The 13,483-nt window shown below is 40.4% G+C and overlaps 1 protein-coding gene across 11 annotated transcripts in view; it reads left to right on the forward strand.

Moving 5' to 3' along the window:
• LOC128688548 (EEF1A lysine methyltransferase 2) overlaps positions 1-13,483 on the forward strand; it is a 332,797-nt gene that overhangs the window by 142,842 nt on the left and 176,472 nt on the right. Inside the window, exon 5 of one of the 11 annotated variants that reach the window (XM_053776397.2) lies at positions 3,710-3,837. The exons of the other annotated variants lie outside the window; for them this stretch is intronic. Coding sequence (XP_053632372.1) covers positions 3,710-3,816 — 107 coding nt within the window. The 3' untranslated portion in view covers positions 3,817-3,837. The remainder of the gene's footprint in view (positions 1-3,709; positions 3,838-13,483) is intronic. 11 annotated transcript variants of the gene reach the window in all.

Below are 13,483 nucleotides of genomic sequence, written 5' to 3' on the forward strand. Positions count from 1 at the left end.
TGTTACTTTGCTCACACTCCAACAGCATGTCAAGTATTAAAAACCATTTGTCTCCATTCACTCCTATCACGCATGCCCGCTGGAAGTCCAAGCCCCTCGCACACAAAACCTCCTTTACCCCCTCCCTCCAACCTTTCCTAGACCGACCCCTACCCCGCCTTCCTTCCACTACAGACTGATACACTCTTAAAGTCATTCTGTTTCGCTCCATTCTCTCTACATGTCCGAACCACCTCAACAACCCTTCCTCAGCCCTCTGGACAACAGTTTTGGTAATCCCGCACCTCCTCCTAACTTCCAAACTACGAATTCTCTGCATTATATTCACACCACACATTGCCCTCAGACATGACATCTCCACTACCTCCAGCCTTCTCCTCGCTGCAACATTCATCACCCATGCTTCACACCCATATAAGAGCATTGGTAAAACTATACTCTCATACATTCCCCTCTTTGCCTCCAAGGACAAAGTTCTTTGTCTCCACAGACTCCTAAGTGCACAGCTCACCCTTTTCCCCTCATCAATTCTATGATTCACCTCATCTTTCATAGACCCATTTGCTGACACATCCACTCCCAAATATCTGAATACATTCGCCTCCTCCATACTCTCTCCCTCCAATCTGATATCCAATCTTTCATCACCTAATCTTTTTATCCTCATAACCTTACTCTTTCCTGTATTCACTTTTCTTCTTTTGCATACCCTACCAAATTCATCCACCAACCTCTGCAACTTCTCTTCAAAATCTCCCAAGAGCACAGTGTCATCAGCAAAGAGCAACTGTGACAACTCCCACTTTATGTGTGATTTTTTATCTTTTAACTCCACGCCTCTTGCCAAGACCCTCGCATTTACTTCTCTTACAACCCCATCTATAAATATATTAAACAACCACGGTGACATCACACATCCTTGTCTAAGGCCTACTTTTACTGGGAAATAATCTCCCTCTTTCCTACATACTCTAACTTGAGCTTCACTATCCTCGTAAAAAAACTTCACTGCTTTCAGTAACCTACCTGCAGCATCTGCCACATTGCCCCCCTATCCACCCTGTCATACGCCTTTTTCAAATCCATAAATGCCACAAAAACCTCTTTAGCCTTATCTAAATACTGTTCACTTATATGTTTCACTGTAAACACCTGGTCCACACCCCCTACCTTTCCTAAAGCCTCCTTGTTCATCTGCTATCCTATTCTCCATCTTACTCTTAATTCTTTCAATAATAATTCTACCATACACTTTACCAGGTATACTCAACAGACTTATCCCCCTATAATTTTTGCACTCTCTTTTGTCCCCTTTGCCTTTATACAAAGGAACTATGCATGCTCTCTGCCAATCCCTAGGTACCTTACCCTCTTCCATACATTTATTAAATAATTGCACCAACCACTCCAAAACTATATCCCCACCTGCTTTTAACATTTCTATCTTTATCCCATCAATCCCGGCTGCCTTACCCCCTTTCATTTTACCTACTGCCTCACGAACTTCCCCCACACTCACAACTGGCTCTTCCTCACTCCTACAAGATGTTATTCCTCCTTGCCCTATACACGAAATCACAGCTTCCCTATCTTCATCAGCATTTAATAATTCCTCAAAATATTCCCTCCATCTTCCCAATACCTCTAACTCTCCATTTAATAACTCTCCTCTCCTATTTTTAACTGACAAATCCATTTGTTCTCTAGGCTTCCTTAACTTGTTAATCTCACTCCAAAACTTTCTTAATTTCAACAAAATTTGTTGATAACATCTCACCCACTCTCATTCATTTGCTCTCTTTTTACATTGCTTCACCACTCTCTTAACCTCTCTCTTTTTCTCCATATACTCTTCCCTCCTTGCATCACTTCTACTTTGTAAAAGCTTCTCATATGCAAACCTTTTCTCCCTTACTACTCTCTTTACATCATCATTCCACCAATCGCTCCCCTTCCCTCCCGCACCCACTTTCATGTAACCACAAACTTCTGCTGAACACTCTAACACTACATTTTTAAACCTACCCCATACCTCTTCGACCCCATTGCCTATGCTCTCATTAGCCCATCTATCCTCCAATAGCTGTTTATATCTTACCCTAACTGCCTCCTCTTTTAGTTTATAAACCTTCACCTCTCTCTTCCCTGATGCTTCTATTCTCCTTGTATCCCATCTACCTTTTACTCTCAGTGTAGCTACAACTAAAAAGTGATCTGATATATCTGTGGCCCCTCTATAAACATGTACATCCTGAAGTCTTCTCAACAGTCTTTTATCTGCCAATACATAATCCAACAAACTACTGTCATTTCGCCCTACGTCATATCTTGTATACTTATTTATCCTCTTTTTCTTAAAATATGTATTACCTATAACTAAACCCCTTTCTATACAAAGTTCAATCAAAGGGCTCCCATTATCATTTACACCTGGCACCCCAAACTTACCTACCACACCCTCTCTAAAAGTTTCTCCTACTTTAGCATTCAGGTCCTCTACCACAATTACTCTCTCACTTGGTTCAAAGGTTCTTATACATTCACTTAACATCTCCCAAAATCTCTCTCCTCTACATTCCTCTCTTCTCCAGGTGCATACATGCTTATTATGACCCACTTTTCGCATCCAACCTTTACTTTAATCCACATAATCCTTGAATTTACACATTCATATTCTCTTTTCTCCTTCGATAACTGATCCTTCAACATTACTGCTACCACTTCCTTAGTTCTAACTCTCTCAGATACTCCAGATTTAATCCCATTTATTTCCCCCCACCGAAACTCCCCTACCCCCTTCAGCTTTGTTTCGCTTAGGGCCAGGACATCCAACTTTTCATTCATAACATCAGCAATCATCTGTTTCTTGTCATCCGCACTACATCCACGCACATTCAAGCATCCCAGTTTTATAAAGTTTTTCTTCTCTTTTTTAGTAAATGTCTACAGGAGAAGGGGTTACTAGCCCATCGCTCCCGGCATTTTAGTCGCCTCATATGACATGCATGGCTTACGGAGGAAAGATATAGTAATTAAAATATCATAACACATTTGACAAACACAGCTGTCTTGTAGCAGAGAAAGACTGGACACGTATGAATTAGGAATGCTGGGATGGTGGGGGGTGGTGTCTGGGAGTGGTAGGGGATGGTGGGGGGTGGTGTCGGGGAGTAGTAGGGGATGGTGGGGTGGTGTCTGGGAGTGGTAGGGGATGGCTCCCCGGCTGCTACACAACAAGGCGGCCACTTGAGCAAGAGAATTTTTTTTTCCTTCCCAGAAACTGAACCGTGTTAAATTAATTATACAACGTCTACAATAAAATTGTGCAGCAATTCTTCAATGGCGGTCTATTGTATTATTATTATAACAATAGAGCTTCAGTTCCCTAAATTAATAATAACAGTAATAATAATAATAATAATAATTTATTATAATGATAGAGCTTCAGTTCCCTAAATTAATATAATAATAATAATAATAATAACAATTAATAATAATAATAGTGCATAATACGTATGTAATAATTCAGATTGCTTCTATTAGTTGGCACAGCTGGTAAGCAGTAAACATGTTTACATCCCTGTGGGGGCAGTTCTCTTGTGCTTGTTTGCATTTTTTTACAGTCATTTGGCCAAATTTCTTTTTTCTAACAATGAGTCCTAGTGATCTACTGCAGTTAGCCTCAAAAATATTCTGTTTTCTCTTACAGTAAGAACATGGGAAGATACTAGAGTCAAATTGGGACAGAAATGGCTGACACTTCTGCCGCTGCCACTTCCTTTGCCACCATATTATGGACTATTTTATTCATTCTAGAGTACATATCATGTTTCTGTGGTAATTATATTGTTTATTATGTCATATTAGATGAATTGTCATAGATAAATAAGCCGTTCAGTTAATAGTGTCATATTCAAGTATTTTTTCTCATCTCTCCAGAGTGCAGGAACGAATTAATGGCTTTTCAGTTAATTTAAATGAGGAAAATTAATTTGATATACGAGTAAATTGAGTTATGAGCTAGCTCCTGGAATGGATTAAACTCATAAGTCAAGGTTCCACTGTATTTCATAAATGTATAACTCAGTTGTAGAATTAGAGAAACCTTACTAAACTATGTTGTTATAGCGTTACCTAGTAGAATATTCCATTCTCTTGAATGCACTGTAACTCATCTAATGACCATATGAACTATTACTGCACTACAGATCATTGATTTGATTTGATTAGATCTGATTAATAAATTGTATGACTACATATAGTAAGTTGATCATTTTGTTATATTATTCATTGTAATGTTACAAAATTGTAAAACTATAATGCTTCAAAATTGAAATGTTCAAATTTCATTGTTAAAAATACTCAGTTGTACTTGATATTGTAAATTGTTTACTATAACTGTCCCATTAATCTTAAGTTAATTTTAAGCTTGCTCATAATGCTCTGCATACAAGGGGCTTTTGACATGTACACCCAACTACTATTATACCTTGTACAATTATGTATCATGTCTTGATAAACTATTATTATTATTATTATTATTATTATTATTATGAACTGTGATTGGAATGTTATCTATGGAAATAATATGGGAAAGATCATGAGCTTGGTCTGAATTCTGTACTGTAATGAGGTGCGTACCGCTTTACCAATACAGTGGACCCCCGGTTTACAATATTATTTCATTCCAGAAGTATGTTCAGGTGCCAGTACTGACCGAATTTGTTCCCATAAGGAATATTGTGAATTAGATTAGTCCATTTCAGACCCCCAAACATACACATACAACCGCACTTACATAAATACACTTACATAACTGGTCGCATTGGGAGCTGATCGTAAACCGGGGGTCCACTGTACTATGGTTAGAAAGATAATCAGTTCGAGATGTCAGTTATAGTGAAAAGAATTTAGTCCACTGCATCTTTGTAAACATGGTGCGCAAAAGGAGTGGGTGTCGCATAGGTCGTTTTTAGGTACACATCAAAGAACTGTTATCAGTAGGTGGTCTGGAACATTTAGTAGTAGTACTGCAGGCGGTCCGACCTGAGGGAGGTGGGTGATCCAAAAACTGTCGCACTATATTCGGGGAAGCCAAACATATTGTTAAAGGCATGCAAGACACAGAGACATTGACAGAAATGGGTGGCGCCTCAGCACCTGGAGCAGGTGAAGAAGCGGCACCAGCAGAAGGTACAGGGGTATGAGAAGAGTCTAGAGAATGGTCCAATAGCGAAGCTGGGTCAGAACAGGATGTGGGAACAAAAAGAGGCCTGGGAGGAAGGTTATCACAGAATGAAGACTCCATGATAGTGGTGCTTCTTATTATTTTAAAGAAAAACAGGAAAGAAAAAAAAGAGGGACAGCAGAGGGACAGTCACTAGAAGGCATGGAAGGGCTGTAAGTTCTTCCCTCCATCCCAGAGGGCTTTGAGCCCATGAGCAGTGCAGATGCAGTGAGAAACCTGTGCCATACCTTACCCTTCATGCTAGTAAACCAGTGCTCCAGGATGGCAACTTCACATCTACCGAGCCACCTTGGTGGATAAAAGAAAGGGCGATCGGAAACCCGCCACATAGCATATCTCCTTTGGCTGTCACCTTCCAGAACTGACAGGCAGCCTCTGGAGAAACATCCATCATCTGCAGGATGCTCGGCCCTCTTCTTGGAGATCCGGGAAGGGAGCAGGGCACCTCCAGACAATTCAGATTCTGTGGCAAACTACACCACCCCCGAGGATTCCATGGAGTGGGATAACCCCAGCACACTTCCCCCTACCTAGAAACCATGGGATGGGGAGGGGAGGGTTGGGAGGGGGAGGAAAGGGGGATGGGGGGGATGGGAATAGGAAGGGAGGACTGGGGGTACTTAGGTTTGGTCAGAGGAAGGAGACCAAAGGGTTTAATTCCTTAAACCAAAAGCCTCTTTGCCTCATCAAGGAGCCCCCCTTGAAGAAGCCTATTTGAAAAAATAATACACAAATGACATAATCACAGACAACACTACAGACCACTACCCAACCTTTCTGATAACTAATCTGGGCAAACTTCCACAAGACATTACTAAAGTAACCTTCAGACTACATAACGAGACAGCAGTTAACAACTTTATAGCAGCTATGAATAACATTGATTGGCAAAATGAGCTCAAAACATATACAGATATGAATGAATGTATAAATAATTTTCTAAAAAAAGCCCAAAGCCTCTATAACAAACATTGCCCCCAAAGAACTAAACAGATCACAGCAAAGAGACTGAATAATCCCTGGCTAACACCAAGCATCCTCAAATCCATTAACACAAAGCACAAATATGAAAAACAGTTTAGAATGGGTCAAATACTAGAGAACAGTCTAAACGTTACTCGTCAGCACTTACCAGCCTGATAAGAAGATCTAAAAAATTGTACTATGAAAATAGATTACATAACATCAAAGGTGATATGAAAAAAAACTGGAAAACTATCTGAAATTCTTGGAACTAAAAAGATATCCAAAAACAAAACAATCAAACTAACAAAATCAGATGAACTCCTACTCACACCAACTGTAACGGCAAACAGACTCAATGTTGTCTTCTCCACCATAGGAAAAAATCTAGTGAACAAAATACCAAGCGCAAACACCTGTCCATCAGACTACCTCATAGGTACCTACCCAAATACGCTATTCCTAGCTCCAACCAACCCAATAGAAGTTACATTCATCATAAACACCCTTAAAAACAAGGCAGGAGACATAAACAACTTGTCTGCTTTTATGTACAAAAAAGCTTCTCAAGTATTGTCACCAATTATTTCAACACTCTTTAACAAATCCATTGAATCACCTACCGTCCCAACAATCCTCAAAATAGCAAGGGTCACTCCGATCCACAAAGGAGGTGACCAAGCTGACTTGAATAACTATAGACCAATATCTAACTTACCACTGCTCTCTAAAATCTTTGAAAAATTAATTCATAGATGGATCTGTTCCTACCTCGTCTCGCACAACATATTAAACCCTTGTCAGTTTGGATTCAGGAATAAAAGCACAAATGATGCTATCATACACATGCTAGAACTAATATATACCGCACTCGAAAAGAAAAGTCCCGCTGGGCATTTTCATTGATTTACGTAAAGCTTTCGATACAGTCGACCATGAACTGCTGTACTTCAAAATTTTTGCACTGTGGTATCAGAGGCCACTCCCTCAACTACCTAAAATTATACCTTAGTAACAGAGCTCAATATGTGTATGCAAATGATGCAAACTCTTCCACCCAACCAATCACAGTAGGAGTCTCACAAAGAAGTGTCCTTGGACCACCCCTCTTTCTCATCTACATCAGTGATCTACCGAGTGCATCACAGCTACTCAAACCCATATTATTTGCAGATGACACTACATATGTCTTTTCCCACCTAAACAGAGTCATACTAGCAAACACAGTCAGTGCTGAATTACAGAAAATATCTGCCTGGATGATGACTAATAAACTTACCCTGAATACTGATAAAACCTATTTCATTCAGTTTGGAAACAAAGCTGCAAATGATCCAATTAACAATGCTAAACGGATCATCAGTCACAAGATTTACAGAGGGAAAATTCCTAGGTATCCACCTTGACAGTAGCCTTAAGTTCCAGACACACAAAACAAATCACCAAGAAAATCTCCAAGACTGTAGGCATACTATCAAAGATAAGGTACTATGTTCCACAATCAGCTCTCTTGGCACTGTACCATTCACTCATATACCCTTATCTTACATATGGAATTTGTGCATGGGGATCAACAACATCCAATCACCTAAAACCTCTAATAACCCAGCAAAAGGCAGCAGTAAGAATGATAACAAATTCCCACTCCTGCCAGCATACTCCACCAATTTTTAAAAGTCTGAATCTGCTCACCATTAAGAACATCTATACTTATTCATGTGCCTACTACATACACAGAACAATACACGCAAATATAAACCCTCCACTCAAACTTCTCCTCACCAACCTTAACAGGACACATGACCATAACACAAGACACAGATCTCTTTTTGATGTACCTCGTGTCCATATCACACTGTGTAAAAACTATGCACATAAAGGGCCCCAAAATATGGAATTCATTACCAGAATATATTAAAGTAACCCGGTCTGAAAATCAATTTAAGACTCTTCTCAAAAGCCACTTAATCACCCTAGAATAAATGATAAATACCCAGTACACACATACTTACGTACTCCCACATCATAACTTCAACAATCACTTTGAACCTTTTATCCATTATTGACAGGAATAGAATTGAATCATTGTTTTCACAAAAAGCATTTTTGAATATTTGAATATATCTTTTGTCTTATACAAATTAGATTCACTTATAATTAATAATCTACTGTACAACTATGAAATAATTACTATCCTACTGTACAACTAAGATATAATCCTTAGTGTTAAGTAGTCTGTAAGCCAATAATGTTAAGTTGGCCCATAATGCTTAGACATAATAGAGGCTCTCTTTACATTGCAACTCACTATTGTAAATACAAAATCTCAATGTACTATTTGCAAAGACTCCTACCTTATATCAAACAACATACTTAATCCCTGCCAGTTTGGGTTTAAATAAAAAAAAAAGTATGAATGATGCAATTATACAAATGCTTGAACTAATATACTATACAGCTTTTGTTAAAAATGAATATCTTCTGGGGCTCTTCATTGACCTACGAAAAGCATTTGATATAGTCGACCACAATCTCCTGCACCTAAAACTATATCATTATGGCATCATAGGACATTCCCTTGATTACCTAAAATCTTATCCTAACGACAGACACCAGTATGTACAGTGGTCCCTGGTTTTTCATAATTAATCCGTTCCAGAGAGTGTGACTATTATCAAAATTGATGATTTACGAAACCATTTTCCGCATAAATACAATTAATCTGTTCCAGACACCCAGAAGTATTAAAACAAAATAATTTTTTTACATGAAATATGGATGTACATACATAGAAAACAATGAGACATGAAGAATGAAACATTAACAGCATAACACTTACCTTTATTGGCGATTCTTCTTAGTGTATGGAAGACTGGATAGGGGAGAGGTTGGATTAATTACTATTTGGAAGAAGAATCCCCTTCCATCAAGACTTCAGGTACCAAGTCCGCTTCCGGGGTTACTTCCCTTCTTTGTTTTTTAATGCCACTAGGACCAGCTTGAGAGTCACTGTACACCTGTGGCACTAAATACTTGTCCAGAGAGCTCTGTTTCTGGCATCTCTTTAAAATTTCCCTAAAATGGGACAAGACTCATTGTACATGTTGCAGACACAGCTTGCAACAGTTTTGTCAGGGTGATGTTTCTCCATCCTGCTCCACATCATACAAATCTCCTTAATTTCTGAAGGCACCTTTGTCCATCTCTCTCCCTCCTCCTCTGAAGCAACATGCTGAGCTGCAGTCTTTTGCTGTTCCAGCTGAAGCTCTTGCAGCTCTTCAGTGGTTAGCTCTTTGTTGTGGTCCTCCACCAACTTTTCTGCATCCTTGCCACTCACATCCAACCCCATGGAACTCCTCAATGCCACAATAAATTCCACAACTGGCATAGGGTCATCAGGGTCAGCCCCAAACTCTTGAAAATCCCTCTTCTGGATACAATCTGGCCACAAATTTCTCCAAGCAGAGTTCAAAGTCCTGGAAGTCACTCCCTCCCAAGCCTTACCTATAAGGATTATGCAATGGAGAATACTGAAGTGATCTTTCCAAAACTCTCATAGGGTCAGTTGAGTGTCTGAGGTCACATTAAAGCACCTTTGAAACATTGCTTTGGTGTAGAGTTTTTTAAAGTTTGAAATGATCTGCTGGTCCATGGGCTGGAGGAGAGGAGTGGTATTAGGGGGCTAAAACTTCACTGTGATGAAACCAAACTCCTCCACAATTAGGTCATCCAAGTTTGGAGGATGAGCAGGTGCATTGTCCATTAGCAGGAGGCACTCGAGTTCCAGTTTATTTTCCAGGAGGTATTTCTTCACACTGGGGCCAAACACTTCATTGAACCACTCGAGGAAAATGTCCCTTGTGATCCATGCCTTATTATTAGCTTTCCAAAACACACAATTTACTTTTCACGACATTGTTTTTCTTGAACACTCTGGGATTTTCAGAGTGATACACTAGTAAAAGCTTCACTTTGCAATCCCCACTAGCATTACTACATAACATGAGAGTTAGCCTGTCTTTCATAGGCTTGTGTCCTGGGAGTACCTTTTCCTCCTGAGTAATGTAGGTCCTCTTTGGCATTTTCTTCCAAAAGAGGCTTGTTTCATCACAATTGAACACTTGTTGGGGAATGAATCCTTCAGCCTCTACATAGTCCTTGATTTCACTAACGAATTTTTTAGCTGCATTTTTGTTAGAACTGGCAGCCTCACCATGCCTTATCACAGCGTGTATGCCACTACGTTTTTTAAATCTCTCAAACCAGCCTTTGCTGGCCTTAAAATCACGAATATTAGTACTCGATGCAGGCAATTTCTTTATAAGATCATGCAACTGCCTTGCCTTTTCACAAATAATTGACTGCATAAGACTATCTCCTGCTAATTGTTTCTCGGTGATCCACACCAACAATAACTTCTCAACATCTTCGAGTACTTGCGATCTCATTTTTGTGAGCATATTTACCCCATTTGCAACAGCAGCTTCCTTGATTTCCTTTTTCTTGCCCACGATGGAAGCGATGGTTGTATGGGGTTTGTTATACAACCTGGCCCAGCTCTGCCACATGTACGCCACTTTCATATTATTCAGTTATGTTTTTCTTGAATTCTATAGTATTTCATACCTTTACCAAAGGCATGGCACTAGGAGCTTTTTTTGGAGCCATGGATGCTTCTTTAGCAGTTGCAAGTACAGTGGACCCTCACCTAACGATATTAATCCGTTCCTGAGAGCTCATCGTTAGCCGAGTTAATTTTCCCCATAAGAAATAATGGAAATCCAATTAATCCGTTCCAGACAGCCAAAAGTATTAAAAAAAAAAATTTTTTTTCATGAAATATATATTTCCCTACAAAGAAAACAATAAGACATGCACAATAACTATATAAATGTTTAAATGACAATTACCTTTATTGAAGAGTATTGATGAGTGATGAGACACTGTTTTTCTTGAACACTCTTGGATTTTCAGAGTGATATATGAGTAAAAGCTTCACTTTGCAATCCGCACTAGCATTACAACAAAACATGAGAGTTAGCCTGTCTTTCACAGGCATGTGTCCTGGGAGTACCTTTTCCTCCTGAGTGATGTAGGTCCTGTTTGGTATTTTCTTCCAGAAAAGGCCTGTTTTGTCACAGCTGAACACTTGTTGGGGGATAAATTTTTCAGCTTCACAATGCCTTATCACACTGTGTATGCCACTACAATTCTTAAATCTCTCAAACCAACCATTGCTGTCCTTAAATTCACCAATATGAGCACTAGTTCCAGGCATTTTTTCCTGTTCACCTGGGTGTTAGTCAACTGTTGTGGGTCGCATCCTGGGGGACAAGATTAAGGACCCCAATGGAAATAAGTTAGACAGTCCTCGATGATGCACTGGCTTTCTTGGGTTATCCTGGGTGGCTAACCCTCTGAGGTTAATCGTTTCTCGGTAATTGTTTCACGTTAACCCTTTGACTGTTTCCGACGTATAAATACGTCTTACGAGCCAATGTTTCTGACGTATTTATACGCACAAATTCTAGCGGCTTCAAATCGAGCGCCAAAGGCCTGATAGGCCTACACGGGAGAGAATGGGTCTCAGTGGTCGGTGTGCACCCTGTGAAAAAAATCTGGGACCTAGCGGTGCATTGTGGGAACGCCATGTTGTCAGTCCATTTTCACCATGCCTCTCGGTAAGAAGTTCCTCACTCCTCGGCAGATTGGAGGTCTTTTGTTCCCAAGTGATAGCTCTAACAGCGATGAAAGTGTCAGTGACAGTGAATTCAAGGGTTTTCAAGTGAGTGTTACCGAAAAAAGTGCCCAGGATAACATAAATAGTGACGAAAACCCAGATGACCCACAACCTTCGACCTCTGGTGCTGTGCCGGCTTGTTCACGTTCACGTTCGCCTGTACCAGGACGAAAGAGGAAACTATTTGGTCGTGTACAACACCCTGATGATAGCAGTGATAGTGATAGTGATAGTGATTTCAAAGTCATTGAAAGCAGTTCTAGTGACAGTGAGAGTGAATATTCCCCAGTGAAGCGCCAGTATGTACGACGTAGCATGCGGTCTGGTAGTGTTTCATATGTTGTTCCAAGGGGAAGGAGAAACTCTGGGAGCACATCCCGTGGCCCAACACCACGACCTGATAGTGAAGATGACGATATTGTAACGATGGGTATGAATGGTGACAGTGAGGGAGGAGGCAGTGGTGGTGATAGTGAGGGTGGCACGGCCCATGTGGCACCATCACCGGGCCACGCTACTAGCCACGCGGCTGACTCAGCAGAACAACCAGCCTCACCCTACCCCACACTGCCACAACCTGCACCACCACAACCTGCACAGCCACAACCACAGCCACAACCACGGTACAATATCCAGACCCCACCAGCAGACCGCATCTGGGATTGGCAGGACGGTGACGAGTTTGTTCCCAGTCCCCATGACTTTGATGAAACACAAAGTGGAATAAAGCCATCTTGTCCACTTGGGAACAATGCCAGTGAACTGGACTGCTTTGAGTTATTCTTCGATGAACCCCTGATGGACATCATTGTCAGGGAAACCAACACATACTGTGAATACACCATGGCAAATACAATTCTCTCACCAAAATCACGGCTACACAAGTGGAAGGAGACAACTGTGGCAGAGATGTACCTGTTTTTTGCCACAATAATGCTTATGCCACATGTGTATAAGCACACTGTCACCACATACTGGACAACAGATCGCCTGATTTCAACTCCAGGTTTTAGTGACATTATAGGTGTCAATCGTTTCCTGATACTGTTGCGTATGTTACACTTTTCAGACAAAACCAGGCCTGACAGAAGCGACAGGTTATATAAGATAAGAAATGTGTTTATGTACCTGAAACAAAAGTGCTGCATGTATTTTTATCCCTTCAGGAAGCTTGTTATTGATGAGTCCTTGATTTTATTCAAAGGAAGACTCTCATTCAAGCAATATATACCAAGCAAGAGGAAACGCTTTGGTATAAAGCTATTTGTACTGTGTGATTGCAGAAGTGGTCTTGTTTTAGATATTATTGTGTACACTGGCAGTAATACTTTGAGAGATACCATGAAGTTATTGGGTATCTCTGGTGATGTGGTTCGAACAATGATGGAACCATATCTTGGTAAGGGGCATATGTTATTTACTGATAACTGGTACACAAGCCCCTTACTCAGTGATTTCTTGCGAGTGAACTTGACAGACGTGTGTGGCACAGTGCGTGGTAATCGCAAACATATGCCAAGGTTCGACGCTGG

Source organism: Cherax quadricarinatus, chromosome 13 (assembly GCF_038502225.1).
Source record: "Cherax quadricarinatus isolate ZL_2023a chromosome 13, ASM3850222v1, whole genome shotgun sequence".
NCBI classification, from domain to species: domain Eukaryota; kingdom Metazoa; phylum Arthropoda; class Malacostraca; order Decapoda; family Parastacidae; genus Cherax; species Cherax quadricarinatus.